The 21,194-nt window shown below is 38.1% G+C and overlaps 1 protein-coding gene across 1 annotated transcript; it reads right to left on the reverse strand.

The window, feature by feature from the left end:
- Positions 1 to 1,116: 1,116 nt before the first annotated feature.
- On the reverse strand, positions 1,117 to 2,823 carry APELA (apelin receptor early endogenous ligand). The gene is made up of 2 exons (XM_037016623.2): positions 2,549 to 2,823; positions 1,117 to 1,206 (listed from the first exon to the last, which is right to left on the reverse strand). The coding sequence occupies exons 1-2, from the start codon at positions 2,622 to 2,624 to the stop codon at positions 1,118 to 1,120; spliced, it is 165 nt and encodes a 54-aa protein (XP_036872518.1). The 5' UTR covers positions 2,625 to 2,823; the 3' UTR covers position 1,117.
- Positions 2,824 to 21,194: the final 18,371 nt, after the last annotated feature.

Below are 21,194 nucleotides of genomic sequence, written 5' to 3' on the forward strand. Positions count from 1 at the left end.
AGAATTTCTTACTGTATTTTTCTGGATTCCTCCCCCAAACCTATTTTTCATGTTTTGATTGTGAAGAGTAGTTTGTCACAGATACAGATATAGAGAGCTGGGCTTTTTGTTTTAGTCCTCTTGATCAGTGCTTATTACTGAATTGCTCTTTCAATTAGTGTCCTACTATAGAGCTTTCATCAGAGTTGAAAAGCATGTTTTAGGCATTGAGATCATTCTTCCCTCTGAATGAGTAGTGCCATAAATCCTACAGTCTACAGGCTAACTAATAAACTAATTTAGCAACTACTACCTGAGGGATGTTTCTATGGCTTTTCTTAAAGGAAGATATATTTTATATAAACAACAAAATAATTACAATGAAATGCTAAGTTATTTTTTGGTATGAAGAAACAAACTCGGGCAGTATTTAAAAGTAATTAATTGAGTGAAACAGTGTCACTGGTGATGGTGGTGGTAAAAAATCATTGGCTTTTCAGAGAGGATAAAAAAAAAGGGAGGAGGAAAATTCTGTTCAGAATTTATCCCTAAAGATACAACTATCAATAACATTTCTGTGAGTAAGGCTGAAAGGCTGCCATGCCATTAATACTAAGTCGATTTCATACATTAAAGGAAATATTTTCAGGAAAAATTAACCATGAAGTATTGAAGCTAGTATATCATTCATACGTTGGTGTTGAACAAATATATCCAACTGCTTTTAAGCACACAGTGATCTTAATGGGAAGTGTGCTTGTTCTGGATGACATAGGGAGTGATTCAGTGTTTTCTAAAACACGTGTTTAAAGATACATTCATAATTACATTCTCCTGATGACTGATTTTTAAAATTATGAAAATTGTTGAACAGACACAATATGTTCATAAAACTATCACAGAATTAATAATTATCAAGACTATCCTACATTTTCCTCATCTGTCCCATTAAACTATTAAAGCAATTCCTAAACATAATGTCATTTCACTGTTTCATTTGTTAGTATGCATCCCTTAAGCTGACATCATCATCTTAAAGCCATTATCATGTATTACAAAATATGAATAAACATTCTTTGGTATATCTCATCTGAAACATTGCCTCAACATAATAAAGCTATTTTCTATCAGAAATACCTCAGGGGAAGGGCACTCGTGAATGAAGAGGCATACATCTCCTCTGAAGGCAGTTCTGTCTGTGTAATTTTCTTCTCATTGCCAAATTAGCTGAGGAAAAAAAAAAGAAATATTAGGAGTATTTTTCAGAAAATTAAATGTTTAGTCTAGAGAATGTAAGAAAACACTTTGGATCCAAGCTATACTGTGATTATTTGTTATTTGTTAAGATGAACTGTGATATAAAAAATCAATGTGATGCAAAACATGAGGTGCATACCTAACAGTTCCTGTGAATATTAACATCCTCCTCCGTCTACACAACTTCTCCCTAAGTGCTCCTAAAACTTTATCTTATGTAGTGAACTAATCACAAATATTTTACAAGAACATTGTCCAAAGTGTTCTGTATTTCAGGAAAGTAGAAATGGTTTGAATAGAAATTGCTGTAAGCAGTAAGAAAGGATCAGCCACTTTCTGAATTGCTGATTTGGAACTTTTTCTTATTTATGTAAAAGGACAGACCAGGGCACATCATTTGAAATAACCTCAGGAATCAAATTTCTGATGAACTAAAAGGCACAGAGTGGATTTTTAGCCAGTTTTGCACAATTTTCTGTTCTAAATGGAGAACTGTATTATGAATTGAATAATCTATTTGGATGTAAATATTATCGACTTTCTATTTAAATTTGAGTTTGCTTGGTCTTGAGTCAGAAAGCTTCCCAGTTTTTTTTTTATTTGCCAGTGCTTTGAAATCGTAAACACTTGGTTTTGAAGTAAAAGCACATTGGAATAACTGTTTACTAAATTCCTGTTGCTTATGAAGAACATAACTGATACCATCCTTGAAAAATTTATCAAGTAAATTAATATTATTTATCTTGACCATAAATACTTTCGACATTTTTGGCTCTGTAAGCACAATAATACTAAAAGTTGCACTTAATATTTTAAGTGACACATCTAAGTATATAGCTTGAAATAACAGCTATAGACCCGCTTTAAGATTTCACCTGCATTTGGCCATTATGATTTATTCAGTTAACATTGCTCCACCCCAGCCAGCAATATGCTTTTCTAATAAACTGCTTTGGATTTTGTATTTTATCTAAAGATCTCAAAGTTTTTTTACCTCTGTAATGAATAGACCAAATAGTCTTATTTTTTACTTATAAGGACAATATAACAGCTTTGGGATCAATTTTCTTTGAATTTAGAACATCAGTAAAATATTTTACTCATTTTAAACTCCAGTTATTTGATAAAGTATTCAAATAACAGACCTAATGGGACAGAAAACATACTTCTGAAATCCTACACATTTACCTCCAATACCTCTAAGCGCACCTAAATGATTGTCAACATAAACATATACATACTCAGAAGCCCCCCACCAGACACGAACAGGAACAAAAACAAGTCACTCCATACAAATGTATCAAAGTCCTACCTGGTCTCTGTCCGTTGATAAGAAGAAGACACATAATAAAAATTAAAAGTACAAAAAGGAATTGTTGAAATCTCATTTTTCTGCCACACTAAAGTGGAGCAATAACTCTCCAAGTAAACAAAACAATCTTTGAATCGCCTGTGCGGTATCTGTGTGGCTCTCCTCACATTCTAATGATAACCTCAGAGAACCGCCAGCTGCGTTTTCCAGAAAGGTTAATGATCACATCAGACAAGGTTGCTGGTGTGCTGCGCCGTGCTCAGAGCCTCCCTCGGCCTCAAACCCCTCCTCCACGGCCGCTACCCCCACCTCCCGGCCCTCCCCTTAATTTCCATAAGCAAATACCAGTGAAATAAACCGTTCAAGCGTGCTGTAACTTCTGTGGAAGTCCACTTGTGGAAGCTCCGAGGAGAGACTGACCTAAATTCCATCTGGATGAGGAGAAGTGTGTAAAACAAGGCCTGGCTTTGCCTCCTCCCTTCACCATTTGCATCTGTTTAGACTTTGCATTGCCCATATTGGTCCCACATGCAGAAGCCAAACGAAATGGCAGGAAGTCTCTCTTTTGTCCTTTTCAGAAAGAATTCTGAAGCTCTAACTTAAGACTCTCTAATGCTTTGTGGCAGAACATGTGTTGAAATGCTTTCTCTTGACCAAATCTACTGCCAACTGGTGCCTATTTACCCCAAATCTTTAAATTGTTTAATCTATGTGGGTTTATATCAATAAAATTCCTGAGGTTTAGAGTGTTCAGAAATAAATCTGGAAAATTTTATATTTTTATTTTGCAAAGTACAATTTAAAAAATAATGGAAATTGTTTTCATCTGCAATACATCCAGGATATTTAACAAGGAAATTCAGACATAAACTCATGAAATCTGTTTTCTTCTAAAAACTTTATATGTAGTGGAATACCAGGCTAACATAGCAGAGATGAAGAAATTAGAGATGGCGAAAACTTCTTAGTTCATCTGATAAATTCAAAAGACACAAAACAGTCTAGTGCTGTCTTTTGCACATATGCTTTAAGATCTCCTTTAAGTGCTTTCTTGTCTGTCATATGTAGCTGTTATAAATGGAAACTACTGTACTTCATATAAAGTAAACTAAAAGGATAGTGTAGATACACTCCAAAGTACAAGTTGAGTCAAAATTTCAAATCTGAAGTATATGCAACTTTTTACGAACAGCCAGGAATTTTGTTGCATTTGGCTTTCCTAGATTCAGGTAGTGGGTACACACCTTGGCCTTCCTGAGGTTTGAAGCTAATGCACAGTTTGCCCTGATCTGACAAATCAGTATGTAAAATTCCATGCCTGTCTAGTTATGCATGTGCTTTATAACAGAAATTCTTAAAATTGCTTTCTTAAAATCCAGACTATTTGCCCATTTGGGGACTGGAAGCAAAGTGTTAAAGTCCTACATTACAGTGCTGTATTTGTACACTGATCCATTAAATCAATTGGATACAAGAGTTTGGACTTATGATACCAAAGTGCTTCATGAATGGCAAAGATTGTTACTTCCCCAGCAAGCTTCTCAGTGTAGCACCCTGGAAAACAGCAAGCTAATAAGGTTGAGTGTTAAATCAAGCAAATCAACAGGAGAACAACATAGATTTGGACAATACAACTTCATGCCAAGTTTTAAATCTATTCAAAGATACGGTAGTGAGTTTTCTGTTTGGACAAAACAGTTGACTCCCTCAGACTGCACATATTGATTGAATTTTATACATTCCCTACCAGATGATCAACAACGGATTAGAATATGGCCAATAGAGGCAAGTACTGTGGAAGCAACAGTTATATGACATCTCCAGTGATCAGGACATAGCAAAGGGTTGTATTTGTTATGTAACCCACTTTGAACATCCATTCTCTCATTTTTAAAACTGAGGTAAAATACCTGGTTTTCTATGTGAAGGAGTTACAAGGGTTTTTACCAAGATAATGTATTACAGTTATGAAATTTAAGACAATATTTATTTATATATTTCAAAATTATTATGCTCCAAAACAACTTAAGGAATATGATGATGGTCATATGCAGATGCTTTATGGAATACAGCAGTAAATGTTATAAAGATGGATATATATAGATGTATACATAGATGGGCAAACAGAAATGCGAGACATTGAAAGACAATAACAAATGATCTAGCATTTCTGTGGAATACAGGTTGTCAGTGGTGTTAAATGATTCATGTTAGTATTTAACAACCAGGCATGGAGAAATCTGGGCAGCAAAATGGTAATTCAAAACAATGCAAGTGGCTCTGCACATAGTACTTTACCTGCAACTAGATGAAAATGATGAATCATCTTTATTAATGCAAAGAGAAACCCCTCCTTCCACCCCACCCACAGCACAGGTCTGCCTCTATTGGCTAAGTCAAGCACTGTGTCCCTGGGCCTGATATCAAGCTAAGTGCATTACATACATTACTTAATTTCCCACAAAACACTCTAAAGCACTACTTACTGTTTATCAGATGAGAAAACTATCACTAAAGAGGGTGTAGTCTCCAGTGAGATTTCTGGAGGGGTGGCCTGTGGGTAAAATTGTAACATTCCAGATTATCTCGCCTGGCTTTAGTACATCTGCATATCCTCAGGGGTGGAGAGAAGTTCATTTCCATGTCAATGGGTAATTACCTGGGCAACTGAGGGCGTGTCTGAACCTGAGAGCTTAAGGGGAGGGGCTGGCTTGCTTGCTTGCTTCCTGCCCTAACATGGAGCATGGAAGAGAGATGATGCTGGACTGCAGTCTGTAAACAATAAACGGGTTTTAAACTTTATTTCTCCCTTTGACTGATTTTGGTTTTTAGAGGTATTTTGCCCTGGGATATTCTCCTCCCCTGACTTACCCTTTCCAATAAGGTCTTTTCTGTGAAAACTTCATTTCATTGAAATTAGCTTACTCCGTGCTCCCATTTTCTTCTTTTTTTGTTTTTGTTTTTGCTCTGTTTCTTTTCTTTGGAAATACCTGTTCTGTTCATCTCAGTATTACTTAAGCGCTCCTAGTCATTCAGCATTTAATCCAATCATTCAAAAGTACGTCAACAAATACTTGAGTACTTAAATTACTCTTATGTTCCAGGCTCTGGTTCTAGGTATTAAGGATAAAATGAGTAATCAGACATTCTCTACTCTTGCATTTAATATTTATTCATTAAATTTTGCCCAATTTAATTTTTAAAATAAATTCATTAGTTTTCCTCTATATACATTTCCTGATTCCTATCAACTGAAAGTGATTTCAATTCTGTTCTGGGGACTTGGAAAATTTACTATGTTATCAGCCTTTTCACCACCATAGCACTTAATGCCTCTCTTGGGCATTCTTAAATTCATCCCAGTCCGACAGTTTCTTGAGGACATACAAATTCCTGCAGAAATAAAAACTCTTTGAATGGAGAGACTTGTCCTTTTACCTTTTGATGTCTTCTCTAGAGCCTAGAAATACCGAATTCAAGTTCAATTTAATTGACTATGGGAATCATTACATATTAAAAAATGAATGGGTGAAAAGTTAAAACAAATATGGCTCCAGAAGTGAATCTGGGAATAAGGAAAAGGAATATATGAAAAACATTTACCTGGAAAAGATAAAAAAGAAAAAATAATGAGACAAGTTCAAGAATTAATTAAAGCAAATATAAGGATGCCAGGTAATGGAGCTTGATCTCATTAAGGATAAAAACTAGGTTGCTTTTGTAAACTTTGTGAGGGACATTTTATATGTGTTCTTCATTGCTATGTCTTCATTACCTAACTTAATGTTAAATAAGTGAATTAGCAAAATTCCACTGTAAGTATCTTAGTGTAGTAGAGTAAATCTTAACATCGGTTTCTGCTTTGAATCCTGGTTAATCACCGGTCTCTCTTTGTGGTGGGATTAGCTTCTGTCCACAGATGGAAACATTTCCTGATGGCTTAGACGGTGTTGACTGCACTTTGCTAATATCTTGCTTTGACTTCAGGTATCTGTCTTCAGCTCTATATGGTTCTGGCTTCCTATTTCTTCTATTTCTCTGCTTTCTGAGTCTTGCTGGATTTCAGACCAATTCATTGACTGAATTCTGGTTTGGATATAAATTTTTGTTTTGATACTTAGTTTCATTTTGACACTTTTGGGTCTACACCAACCCTATGCTTTTTAGTTTTCATTCCCTTAGGAGAAAGTTCTCCTAAGCCTTCCTTAGTTATCTACTGCCAACTTGGGTCCCAAATTAACACTGAAGTGGAAGCTAAAACCAAAGTTATAGAAGATAAAAATCATAGTAAATAAAAAAATACTGTTTTTGAAAATTTGTGTGACCAAAATTGACATTATCCTTGCTCAGAGGAAATGGTGAATTAGACATGTTGGAAATATCAAATGTATAAAGTTAACATATTGAGTGTGGTAAAACATTTATTCAGTACAATACTCAAAAATTTTCCCAGAGTCTTCCTGGGCACATGTGCTGTTTGAAAAAGCATTACTGATCATAAATGTTGTGTCAAGCTAATATATGAGCCAAAACAAGAAACCATAACTCCAAAAAAGGCACACACTTTTGAGAGAATGGATATGTTCCTAACCCTCATATGCCTGGCAAACCTGAAAAAAATAACATTGTCTTGGGTGTAGTAGACTCTCAATTATATCATGTTCAAAAATAAAAAGGGGGCAACATGTGTGGAACACTCAGAAACCCCCTATGTCATGGTAATTCTTATTCAGGATACTGGGTTAAAGTTATGGACCAAATGGCATCAAGAAGACTTTGTTATTGTGGTACATTCTTAAAAGGGATACTGGTGATTGTTTCATATTTTTCTAATGAATAAATTCAGTAAAAAATTAATATAGAAGGGATTCTACTTGGAAATATTTATTTCTTAAAAAAAAAAAAAGAAATACATGAGACATTTTGGGTTTATCTTCTTTACCCCTACTCTTAACCTTGCTCATATGCTTTTTTTTTTGTCAAGAAGTCTCATGAATTTCCATAATAAATCCAAATGATTCCTAAACAAAAATCATTGTTTACTGGATGAATTACATATGATATAAAACTACTAGTAAACCTTGTACTGGAATTCTTTGATAGTACACATTTCAGACATTGAGATTCATGGGATTTTGTATCATTTTTTACCACAATAAATTTTTTACCACAAAAATAAATGTTTTACCACACTCAATATGTTAACTTTATACATTTTTTAACCACAGAGATTGAATGGTTTGGCATTTAACATTAAAGTGATAGAACTGAAACTTGGTAATTGAATCTTCGCTTGCGATGATTTCGTTCATCAGCAGAAGTGAGTGCGGTCCCCGTGAGGGAAACGGCTGACCGGGGGTCAGGCGACCTGATGGTCTCGCCCCGCCGCTAAGTCACGTGGCTCTGACCAGAGCATTTCATCAGATCGCTCAGTGAAAGTGTGAGGTAGTTAGTTTTTAAATTCACAGATTCTGAAACCTACCTTTTGGCTCTTCAATTTCCTTTGGCTGAGAATTGAAGACAGTTCAGTAACATTTAATAAACATGAAATGAACACTTAGACTATGAGGGGATTGTGTTGCATTCCCTAAGAAAGAAAAATATAGGCCCAAATCATCCACGTCTCCAACAAAACAGTAGGGTGATAGCATACCAACTGTATGGTTGACAAAATACAGAAAATTTTCTTGGTCGATTCCAAGCATTTTATCATTTCAACCCTGACCATATTTCACTCTCTAGTTACATCCTGCAAAACATCATTTCTCTTTCTGGGAGAATTCAATCAAGTTAATGTTAGCACAGGAGCCTCCACCCAGGCATTGAGCCCTGGCATACTTTGCCTGACTGTCTTCCTGATCACTAGTCAAAAATAATTTCCAACTCCTTTCTATGGTGAGGGTCCACATGGGCCGTTTCATAAGAAGGTTGAGTTCAGTTCTTTGTCATGCTTCTTGACCTGGCTAAAAGGGATATTTTATTATTTATTATTATACCGTTACTTCTGCATTCCCCAAACTTGGCACTTGAACTAGAAATGTTTGTGATCAATTACTCAATTACCATGACTGTTTTAGATTTATTGAGCCCATTTTACACATAACATTTAAACTACTTTTATGTATATATAAGAATGTTAGAAATGAAGTCCAATGTGCTTTCTTTATACAAATAAGAAACTGATATTAAATGGCTTGCTGAAGGCCAAAACAGGCTAGTGATAGGACAGATGTGCGCTAATAATAAATCTTTTTAGAAGCAACTTTAATGTGAAGGATCCTCTCTACATCACCTACTATATGCCAAACATTACTGCAGGATCCTTACTTGAATTAACCAATTTAATCTTCATAACAACCCTCTTATTCTTGTTTTGCAAACTAGTCAATTTAAGTATAGAGAAACGAGATTGTTTTCCAAGGTTACATAGCTAGTGAAAAACAGATCTGGAATTTAACCCAGATGGTGAGATCCCAGAGTTCCTGTTTTTAGTTGCTAACTACCTCTCCTCAGCTGTAGCAATAAACAGTTCTTGTCATACATTAACTTTGTGAAGTTTCCCTTAATATTTACAGTGAAAGTGATTTTGTATTTTTAATGAAGCTTTATTTGAATTTTAAGTTTTACTCCTGCTCTTGTCACCAAATGAACGAGACATTTTGGATTTCTGACTTTTGAATGCCTTATCAAATGTTATTTTTCAGAGATATAATGGTTATAAAATTATAGAATATGTATATGCATATGTACTTAAATTTAATTATTTAGGTTAATAGCTTTAAGACATACATGTACTTTATAACACAAGAACAAAAATCTATGTTATAACACAATTACAAAAGTCTCTATTAACTTGCCCAAAAGTAAACTAGATTTAATTGCAGGTGTGTCCTTTTATTTCTGCACACTTTCTTAATGAAATCAGAACTCCACATTGAAGTTAATTTATTTTTTAAAGCCTATTAGCCAGCACATATGGATCCAATTACTTTATTGTCTGCAGAGTTGTGATGACAGTCATTTTTACCAATTTCAGTCAGTTTGCCAGAACTCTGCATTCAAACTGAAGGATGGCTCTTCCAACTGATCCTCTGTCCTTTTTCAAGGAAGCCAATCAGTAGCAGATGCAGCTGGGTGATTAATACAAAGGAATGTGTGTGTGTGTGTGTGTGTGTTTGTGTCTGTGTAGGAAAAATGTTTATGGTAATCTAGTCATTTGAAAAGGAAAAGAATAAAGTGAGAGGTAAAAGGGAAAAATGGAAAGACGTAAAGAAAGGAAGAAATGAAAGGCGCATGGCAAAGGGAAGGACTGTTAGGGGACTTCAATGGAGTCTTTTCTTGTTCACTATTAGGAAAATCTGTTTTGCAAATTTATTTGCCACACAACAGGATTGCTCTTGGTAAAATATAACACTAAAGCCAAACCGAGTTAAATGAATTTAAGGAAGTTGTAGAGCTGGAATTACAATCTCACAGAAACAATTTTATATTTTGAAAATACTTTGCTAGTCACACCTCAGCATGAGAGGCAGAGAGGATAGTTAGCATATCAATGTCCCCTCCTGATTGTAGCAGAGAACAATGCAGTGTTATTTTCCTTTAAATCTCACCTTAAAAAAAATGATAAAAGTAATCAGTTTCTTCACTTTAAGTTTTCTGCCAAATCTCTGCTGTTTCTCTTATTCCCTTTTTTTTTAAGTTTTATTCTTTTTTTAGTTCCACTAAGTACAGAAGGATTTATATAGGCAAAAAAAAAAAAAAAAACAGGGTGAAAGGAAAATTTCAAGGCAAAATTACTAAGGAGATGGCTTTCTCCTGTATGCCTTTGGTGACCATATTCTTTCACTTTTAGTGAAACCTGCTACCTGCAGGTTAAAAATGAAGAGCAGATAATTGGTAGCTTTCAGATCATCAATGAAGTCTGTGTTAGAAGGACTCTCCAAGCTCTCGTAAGCCTGCTACAGCTGATCAATGAAAGGCACTAAGGTTTTATTTCCACACCGATGCTTTTCTCATTCCTGGCCTGGGAGTGAGAGCTGACTAAACACCAGCCAGCCACTTCTGAACACAGACCAAGACCTAATATTTCCCACATCAATATAGCATTGCTAAAAGATGGCATACCACCCAGGATACACTGATAGATAAATAACAATGCCGACATGATATCACGGTCTGACTTCAACCAACAGCAAGCAGCTTTCTTCTTGAGTCACACAGTGTTTTAGGACAGTGACTTACTGCAGATGCTGCATGCAGCTTTTTGGAAAGTTAAGTCAGTAACTTTGATATTTTATCATTTGGCAGCAAAGTCTAGTTCCCCAATAATAAATGTTTTAATGATTAAAAATAGCATCCATTTACTGAGCTTATGGTATGTGACAAGCACCATGACTACATACACTGTTCTACATTGAACATAACAACATTAGGTGGTAGAAACTGTTATTTCTCAATTTTATTAGCAGTGAAATTGAGTCACAGGGAAGTTAATAACTGGCCTTTGTCCAGAGGGCTAAGAGGCAGTCAGGGTTGAAATCCAGAGCCAGAAATTCCTAACCACTTTGCCAATTTGCAGTTATCAACTATGTAGATGGTTTACCAATATGGAAATTATTCTCACCCCAGCACTGTTCTATGCTGAACATGTATGAAGGATGCATAAACATTAGGAATGTCAAAATAAATGTGTCATGAACTCAAGTAAAATGGAGAATTCCTGAAAATAAAGCAAAAATAAGATATTCACCAATCCTTCCAAATCCCTTGCAATGTGTTTGTCCTGACCTCCTTCCCAATTCCCTCACTGTATTCCATTGCTTAAAACTCACATATTTTCCTGCCACAGGGTCTTTGCACCTGCTGTTACCCCTCCTTAGAATTCTCTTCCTGGCATCTACACATGGATAGTGTTGGGGTTTAGGACATATACCCCCAAATATGACACCATGCATATTGAATATTTTAAGCTGAAGGAGTTTGAGAAAATGGCAGAAGCAAGGTCACTCTGACCTTCCCTCCTCCCTACACCTGGGAAAGGAGCATCCTTATCTCCTAAGACAAAGGGATACCAAGAAGAATCCTAACAGACCTCACTAAGTTTCCCCAGTTTACTACACTCAGCTCATATACCTCAACCTATCACATTTCTACACAACTGCGCACTCTTCAAATCTAGCATAAAAGTATTCAGGTCTGTTTCTTTGGGTCTTCATTTCCTTTAGAAGTCTCCTGTGTAAACATAAAACCTATATTAAATAAATTTGTGTTTCTCCTGTTATTCTGTCAGTTTAATTTGCAGACCCAACCAGATGCCCTAAGAGGGCAGACAAAAACTTTCTCCTTCCATACAAGAGCTGTTCTTTCTGGTCTTGACTGCTTCCTCTAAGTTATATTCTCTCATGTTGTCCTGTTTTCTTATCTTTGGAACATTTAATGCAATCTTAGATTTTTAAAGTACATTTGTTTAATGGGTCCCTGCCTACTAGCCTATAAACTTTTTGAAAGTGGGGATCATGTCTGTCGTGCTCCTCAGTCTACCCACAGACCGTAGAGCAGTGCCTAGTATATAGTGGGTATTTGGTTAATACCGGATGAATAATTGAATGAACGCACAGAGTCTCTGCGTGAACTCTCCCCTCTACTGTTTTGTATTCACCCTTTGAATCAGGCTCAACGCCCAGGCTTCACCACAGTATCTCCAGTGTGCCTTCTGGATCTGGAGAAGGGAGTTTTGAACACTGTTGTCACTGCAAGGAACCTCTCCACTTTTGGTATAATATTGCATGATAATTCCTTAACACATGTTCATACTAACCTGTGTAAGTCCCAAATGCCTAACTCCAAGTAACAAAATATGAAAAAGATAGATATGCACATGAGGGAGCTAACTTCTTTTTAGTAATCATAAGGCAAAAAAGATTGAAGGACAGAGAACAAATGATATAATTTAACATTTCTGCAATAAACAGCTAACATTTGACGACCTTTACCAGACTGGGAAATAGTATTTCCAGAATAAATTCTCTCTTACTTGTATATGCCTCTATATTCTGACCACCTATGCTACAAACCATTTTTATGCCTCACCTACATTAAATTCAGGGGGAAATGTTTATAGTGTAATGTAGTTGGTAAGTTACGTTTTTTATTTTGTGAAAGCATCTCATTTGCACAGCTTCCAGATGGAAGTCAGGGTTAAATCCCACAAGGCTGCTCTGTCACTGTCCACACAGAACAGAGAATAGAGATGACTCATTTTATGCTGAAGACTTGTCTGGTGGATCACAAAAGAAACATTTTGAACAGCCCAATAATGAACAGCCTTAAAAAACAGGGTGCCTAAGTTTTAGATACTTTTCTTTTTTTAAATGATAGCTCAGAATAATTTATAAATAAATAAGTATTTACAGAGAAAATATTCTGTTATGAAATTGCATTATTCAAAATTAGGGTGATATGTGATATATTCATTTCTAAAGAAAGAAACAAAAATTTGGGAAAGATTCTCTCCAACTAATGGAGTTGGGAAAGAATCCAGGTGTTAAGTAGAATATATAGCAAAGGAATTAGGAAAGGACTGTTAATGGTTTCCAGATAATTAAAATTGGTGCTCAGACGTATAAAAGACCAGTGTTCCAACTTCTTACTAGTTTTCTTTTGTGTATAAAAAATAAAGTTGTGTGTGGCGGAGCCAAGATGGCGGCGTGAGTAGAGCAGTGGAAATCTCCTCCCAAAAACACATAGAGCTATGAAAATATAACAAAGAAAAATCTTCCTAAAATAGAGACCACAGGACACAGGACAACATCCAGACCACATCCACACCTGCAAGAACCCAGCGCCTTGTGAAGGGGGTAAGATACAAGCCCCAGCCCGGCGGGACCCGAGCGCCCCTCCCCCCGGCTCCCGGCGGGTGGAGAGAAACCAGAGCGGTTTTTTTTTTTTTTTTTTTTTTGGCGAGCGCTTTTTGGAAGCCTTAGAGGGACGGGCCCCCGTTGCTGGGGAGGCAGGGTGGCGGGACCGGTGAGGAGGTGCCTGGGAACGGCGCCGGAGGACAAAGAATATCCCGCGTTTCTCCCTGCGAGACCTGGGGGCGGGTGCCTGAGACCGGTGCCTGAGGACGGAGGAGGTCGCGCGTTTTTCCCCTTTTTTTTTTTTCTCTTTTTGGCGAGCGCTTTTTGGAAGCCTTGAAGGGACGGGGACCCCAGTGCTAGGGAGGCACGGTGGCGGGACTGGTGAGCGGGTGGCTGGGACCGGCGCCTGAGGACAAAGAATATCCCCCGTTTTTCCCTGCGGGACCGGTGGGTGGGTGCCTGAGACCAGCACCTGAGGACGGAAGAAATCGCGCGTTTTTCCCCTTTTTTTTCTCTCTTTTTGCCGAGTGCTTTTTGGAAGCCTTGAAGGGACAGGGACCCCGGTGCTAGGGAGGCAGGGCGGCGGGACTGGTGAGCGGGTGCGTGGGACCAGTGCCTGAGGACAAAGAATATTGAGCGTTCCTTCCCTGCGGGACCGGTGGGTGGGTGCTTTTTGGAAGCCTTGAAAGGACAGGGACCCTGGTGCTAGGGAGACAGGGCAGCAGGACCAGTGAGCGGGTGCCTGGGACCGGCACCTGAGGACAAAAAAAAAAAAAAAATCGCTTGTTTTTTCCTTTTTTTTCCTTTTTTTTTTCTCTTTCTTTCTGTTCCCTCTCTCATTGTTGCTGTTGTTGTTTTGGTTTGGAGAGTGCTTTTTGGAAATCTTAAAGGGGCAGGACAGGTCACTTAGACCAGAAGCAGGGAATCTGGGGATCTCTGGGCACTCTAACCCCCTGGGCAGCAGGGAGCACAGAGGCCCCTTACGGAGATAAATAGTCTCCTGGCTGCTCCCCCTCCAACGGGGCTCCACCATTTTGGAGGAACAGCCCCAGCCAGGCCAAGCCCACAGCAACAGCGGAGATAAACCCCAAAGCAACTGGGCAGGAAGCAGAAGCCCTATCTGTGCACAGCTGCCCAGCACAAGCAACTAGAGGTCGCTATTCTCCCAGGAAAAGGCTACAAACCAACAAGAAGGGAAGCTCTTCCAGCGGTCACTTGTACCAGCTCTGCAAACTATCTCTATCATCATGAAAAGGCAAAACTACAGGCAGACAAAGATCACAGAGACAACACCTGAGAAGGAGACAGACCTAACTAGTCCTCCTGAAAAAGAATTCAAAATAAAAATCATGAACATGCTGACAGAGATGCAGAAAAAAATGCAAGAGCAATGCGATGAGATGCAGAGAAAAATGCAAGAGCAGTGGGATGAAGTCCGGAAGGAGATCACAGATGTCAGGAAAGAGATCACAGAAGTGAAACAATCCCTGGAAGGATTTATAAGCAGAATGGATAAGATGCAAGAGGCCATTGAAGGAATAGAAGCCAGAGAACAGGAACGTATAGAAGCTGACATAGAGAGAGATAAAAGGATCTCCACGAATGAAACAACACTAAGAGAAATATGTGACCAATACAAAAGGAAAAACATTCATATTATAGGGATACCAGAAGAGGAAGAAAGAGGAAAAGGGATAGAAAGTGTCTTTGAAGAAATAATTGCTGAAAACTTCCCCAAACTGGGGGAGGAAATAATTGAACAGACCATGGAATTATACAGAACCCTCAACAGAAAGGATCCAAGGAGGACAACACCAAGACACATAATAATTAAAATGGCAAGGATCAAGGACAAGGAAAGAGTTTTAAAGGCAGCTAGAGAGAAAAAGGTCACCTATAAAGGAAAACCAATCAGGCTAACATCAGACTTCTCAACAGAAACCCTACAGGCCAGAAGAGAATGGCATGATATACTTAATGCAATGAAACAGAAGGGCCTTGAACCAAGGATACTGTATCCAGCACGACTATCATTTAAATATGATGGTGGGATCAAACAATTCCCAGACAAGCAAAAGCTGAGGGAATTTGCTTCCCACAAACCACCTCTACAGGGCATCCTACAGGGACTGCTCTAGATGGGAGCACCCCTAAAAAGAGCACAGAACAAAACACACAACATATGAAGAATGGAGGAGGAGGAATAAGAAGGGAGAGAAGAAAAGACTCTCCAGACAGTGTATATAACAGCTCAATAAGCGAGCTAAGTTAGGCAGTAAGATACTAAAGAAGCTAACCTTGAACCTTTGGTAACCACGAATCTAAAGCCTGCAATGGCAATAAGTACATATCTTTCAATAGTCACCCTAAATGTAAATGGACTTAATGCACCAATCAAAAGACATAGAGTAATAGAATGGATAAAAAAGCAAGACCCATCTATATGCTGCTTACAAGAAACTCACCTTAAACCCAAAGATAAGCATAGACTAAAAGTCAAGGGATGGAAAAACATATTTCAGGCAAACAACAGTGAGAAGAAAGCAGGGGTTGCAGTACTAATATCAGACAAAATAGACTTCAAAACAAAGAAAGTAACAAGAGATAAAGAAGGCCACTACATAATGATAAAGGGCTTAGTCCAACAAGAGGATATAACCATTCTAAATATATATGCACCCAATACAGGAGCACCAGCATATGTGAAGCAAATACTAACAGAACTAAAGAGGGAAATAGACTGCAATGCATTCATTGTAGGAGACTTCAACACACCACTCACCCCAAAGGATAGATCCACCGTGCAGAAAATAAGTAAAGACACACAGGCACTGAACAACACACTAGAACAGATGGATCTAATAGACATCTATAGAACTTTACATCCAAAAGCAACAGGATATACATTCTTCTCAAGTGCACATGGAACATTCTCCAGAATAGACCACATACTAGCTCACAAAAAGAGCCTCAGTAAATTCCACAATATTGAAATTCTACCAACCAATTTTTCAGACCACAAAGGTATGAAAGTAGAAATAAATTCTACAAAGAAAACAAAAAGGCTCACAAACACATGGAGGCTTAACAACATGCTACTAAATAATCAATGGATCAATGAACAAATCAAAATAGAGATCAAGGAATATATAGAAACAAATGACAACAACAACACTAAGCCCCAACTTCTGTGGGATGCAGCGAAAGCAGTCTTAAGAGGAAAGTATATAGCAATCCAGGCACACTTGAAGAAGGAAGAACAATCCCAAATGAATAGTCTAACATCACAATTATTAAAACTGGAAAAAGAAGAACAAATGAGGCCTAAAGTCAGCAGAAGGAGGGACATAATAAAGATCAGAGAAGAAATAAACAAAATTGAGAAGAATAAAACCATAGCAAAAATCAACGAAACCAAGAGCTGGTTCTTTGAGAAAATAAACAAAATAGATAAGCCTCTAGCCCAACTTATTAAGAGAAAAAGAGAGTCAACACAAATCAACATAATCAGAAATGAGAATGGAAAAATCACGACAGACTCCACAGAAATACAAAGAATTATTAAAGACTACTATGAAAACCTATATGCCAACAAGCTGGAAAACCTAGAAGAAATGGACAACTTCCTAGAAAAATACAACCTCCCAAGACTGACCAAGGAAGAAACACAAAAGTTAAACAAACCAATTACAAGCAAAGAAATTGAAACAGTAATCAAAAAACTACCCAAGAACAAAACCCCGGGGCCGGACGGATTTACCTCGGAATTTTATCAGACACACAGAGAAGACATAATACCCATTCTCCTTAGAGTGTTCCACAAAATAGAAGAAGAGGGAATACTCCCAAACTCATTCTATGAAGCCAACATCACCCTAATACCAAAACCAGGAAAAGACCCCACCAAAAAAGAAAATTACAGACCAATATCCCTGATGAACGTAGATGCAAAAATACTCAATAAAATATTAGCAAACAGAATTCAACAGTATATCAAAAGGATCATACACCATGACCAAGTGGGGTTCATCCCAGGGATGCAAGGATGGTACAACATGCGAAAATCCATCAACATCATCCACCACATCAACAAAAAGAAAGACAAAAACCACATGATCATCTCCATAGATGCTGAAAAAGCATTTGACAAAATTCAACATCCATTCATGATAAAAACTGTCAGCAAAATGGGAATAGAGGGCAAGTACCTCAACATAATAAAGGCCATATATGATAAACCCACAGCCAGCATTATACTGAACAGCGAGAAGCTGAAAGCATTTCCACTGAGATCGGGAACCAGACAGGGATGCCCACTCTCCCCACTGTTATTTAACATAGTACTGGAGGTCCTAGCCACGGCAATCAGACAAAACAAAGAAATACAAGGAATCCAGATTGGTAAAGAAGAAGTTAAACTGTCACTATTTGCAGATGATATGATACTGTACATAAAAAACCCTAAAGACTCCACTCCAAAACTACTAGAACTGATATCGGAATACAGCAAAGTTGCAGGATACAAAATCAACACACAGAAATCTGTAGCTTTCCTATACACTAACAACGAATCAATAGAAAGAGAAATCAGGAAAACAATTCCATTCACCATTGCATCAAAAAGAATAAAATACCTAGGAATAAACCTAACCAAGGAAGTGAAAGACTTATACTCTGAAAACTACAAGTCACTCTTCAGAGAAATTAAAGGGGACACTAATAAATGGAAACTCATCCCATGCTCATGGCTAGGAAGAATTAATATCGTCAAAATGGCCATCCTGCCGAAAGCAATATACAAATTTGATGCAATCCCTCTCAAATTACCAGCAACATTCTTCAATGAATTGGAACAAATAATTCAAAAATTCATATGGAAACACCAAAGACCCCGAATAGCCAAAGCAATCCTGAAAAAGAAGAATAAAGTAGGGGGGATCTCACTCCCCAACTTCAAGCTCTACTACAAAGCCATAGTAATCAAGACAATTTGGTACTGGCACAAGAACAGAGCCACAGACCAGTGGAACAGATTAGAGACCCCAGAAATTAACCCAAACATATATGGTCAATTAATATTTGATAAAGGAGCCATGGACATACAATGGCAAAATGACAGTCTCTTCAACAGATGGTGCTGGCAAAACTGGACAGCTACATGTAGGAGAATGAAACTGGACCATTGTCTAACCCCATATACAAAGGTAAACTCAAAATGGATCAAAGACCTGAATGTAAGTCACGAAACCATTAAACTCTTGGAAAAAAACATAGGCAAAAACCTCTTAGACATAAACATGAGTGATCTCTTCTTGAACATATCTCCCCGGGCAAGGAAAACAACAGCAAAAATGAGCAAGTGGGACTACATTAAGCTGAAAAGCTTCTGTACAGCGAAAGACACCATCAATAGAACAAAAAGGAACCCTACAGTATGGGAGAATATATTTGAAAATGACAGATCTGATAAAGGCTTGATGTCCAGAATATATAAAGAGCTCACACGCCTCAACAAACAAAAAACAAATAACCCAATTAAAAAATGGGCAGAGGAACTGAACAGACAGTTCTCCAAAAAAGAAATACAGATGGCCAAGAGACACATGAAAAGATGCTCCACATCGCTAATTATCAGAGAAATGCAAATTAAAACTACAATGAGGTATCACCTCACACCAGTAAGGATAGCTGCCATCCAAAAGACAAACAACAACAAATGTTGGCGAGGCTGTGGAGAAAGGGGAACCCTCCTACACTGCTGGTGGGAATGTAAATTAGTTCAACCATTGTGGAAAGCAGTATGGAGGTGCATCAAAATGCTCAAAACAGACCTACCATTTGACCCAGGAATTCCACTCCTAGGAATTTACCCTAAGAACGCAGCAATCAAGTTTGAGAAAGACAGATGCACTCCTATGTTTATCGCAGCACTATTTACAATAGCCAAGAATTGGAAGCAACCTAAATGTCCATCTGTAGATGAATGGATAAAGAAGATGTGGTACATATACACAATGGAATACTACTCAGCCATAAGAAGTGGAAAAATCCAACCATTTGCAGCAACATGGATGGAGCTGGAGAGTATTATGCTCAGTGAAATAAGCCAAGCGGAGAAAGAGAAATACCAAATGATTTCACTCATCTGAGGAGTATAGGAACAAAGGAAAAACTGAAGGAACAAAACAGCAGCAGAATTACAGAACCCAAAAATGGACTAACAGGTACCAAAGGGAAAGGAACTGTGGAGGATGGGTGGGCAGGGAGGGATAAGGGGGGGGAAGAAGAAGGGGGGTATTAAGATTAGCATGCATGGGGGGGAGGGAGAAAGGGGAGGGTGGGCTGCACAACACAGAGAGGACAAGTAGTGACTCTACCACATTTTGCTAAGCTGATGGACAGTAACCGTAATGTGGTTGTTAGGGGGGACCTGATATAGGGGAGAGCATAGTAAACATAGTATTCTTCAGGTAAGTGTAGATTAAAAATTTAAAAAAAAAAAAAAGAAAGAAAGAATGAAAAGGGGGATTACTCCTTAACAGGATAAAACTATTGGTAAATCAAAGATCAACGCATGCTTTAAATATCCTTAATGTTGATCACTTAAAGGGTGTCAGATGATCAGCTATGGAGGTACTCTTTTCTGATAATATTCCTTTCTCTTAATTAAAAAAAAAAAAAAAAAGCAGTTACTGTGTGCTGACCTCCAATGAGTTCTGCACAGTGGTATAGAGGGCATATCAAAGTGTGGGCAAAGGGTCTGTTTGTTTCTACGCAGAAGATCAAGGCCTAGCTTGGATACCCAGAAAATGAACTAAGATACGATATGAGGAGGAGCTTCCGGCATCAGCACTCTCTGGAGGACTCGTGCCGGGGGATGATCATCAAAAAGCCTCCACAGGGATCCGGACGATGCTGCGGTTGTGGCTGCATCCAGCCCACCGTCTCCTGGACTTGCCATAAGAAGGAGGAGGGAGATGTCTAGGCTGGCATGTGCATACAGTGAGACAACGAATTTGACTGGATCTGTACTGTTGGAACTCAACCAGGAGTTGGGAGGGGTGCAAGTTGTAGCACCCCAAAATCTCATGACTATAGACTATCTATGGTTAAAAGAACATATGGGATGTGAACAGATCCCAGAAATGGGCTGCTTTAATTTGTCTGATGGTTCAAGTACAGTTGGAAAATATCCATCATATCATAGATAAATTTTCACAAATGCCTAGGGTGCCTAAATGGTTTTCTTGGCTTCACTGGAGATGGCTGGTAATTATAGATTTGCTTTGTTTATGTCACCGTATTCCTATTATGTTAATATGTGTGTGCAAATTAGTTAGTAGTTTAAAACCTATACATACTTAAGGTACTATACAAGAAGATATGTCAAAGAAATAATCAATCCTCCCAAGTTTCCTTCATATGCTACATCTATAGCTTTTCTTCTTCCTTCCTAATTACAAACCTTAAATAGAATTCGTGCCTCATATCGAATTTACCGAGTATCATAATTCCTCCAGGTGGTAAAGATACCTCGAGACAAGTGCTGGGCATAGAAGCCACAGGGCATAAATCTGCAAAGAAGTAAAAAGCTAACCTTTGCAAACAATATGGCTTCTCTCTCACTTACCAACTTTACATTTCCCTGTATGGCCCCGGAAGATGACTGGTTAGCCAGAGACGGGTAAGATTCCTCAAGGGAGGAACAACCTAAGACAGGCACAGTCGCAGGGGGGCCATCAGGTGAGAATTTGGGGATCAACAGAGGTGAGGCTCAGAACCTCACCCCC

This window comes from Manis javanica, chromosome 3 (assembly GCF_040802235.1).
Source record: "Manis javanica isolate MJ-LG chromosome 3, MJ_LKY, whole genome shotgun sequence".
Lineage (NCBI taxonomy): Eukaryota > Metazoa > Chordata > Mammalia > Pholidota > Manidae > Manis > Manis javanica.

Coding starts and splice junctions, on each gene's coding strand:
- APELA (XM_037016623.2), bottom strand. CDS start 2,624: ATGAGATTTCAACAATTCCTTTTTGTACTTTTAATTTTTATTATGTGT. Junction 1,207..2,548: donor TATCAACGGACAGAGACCAG/GTAGGACTTTGA, acceptor TTTTTTCCTCAG/CTAATTTGGCAATGAGAAGA.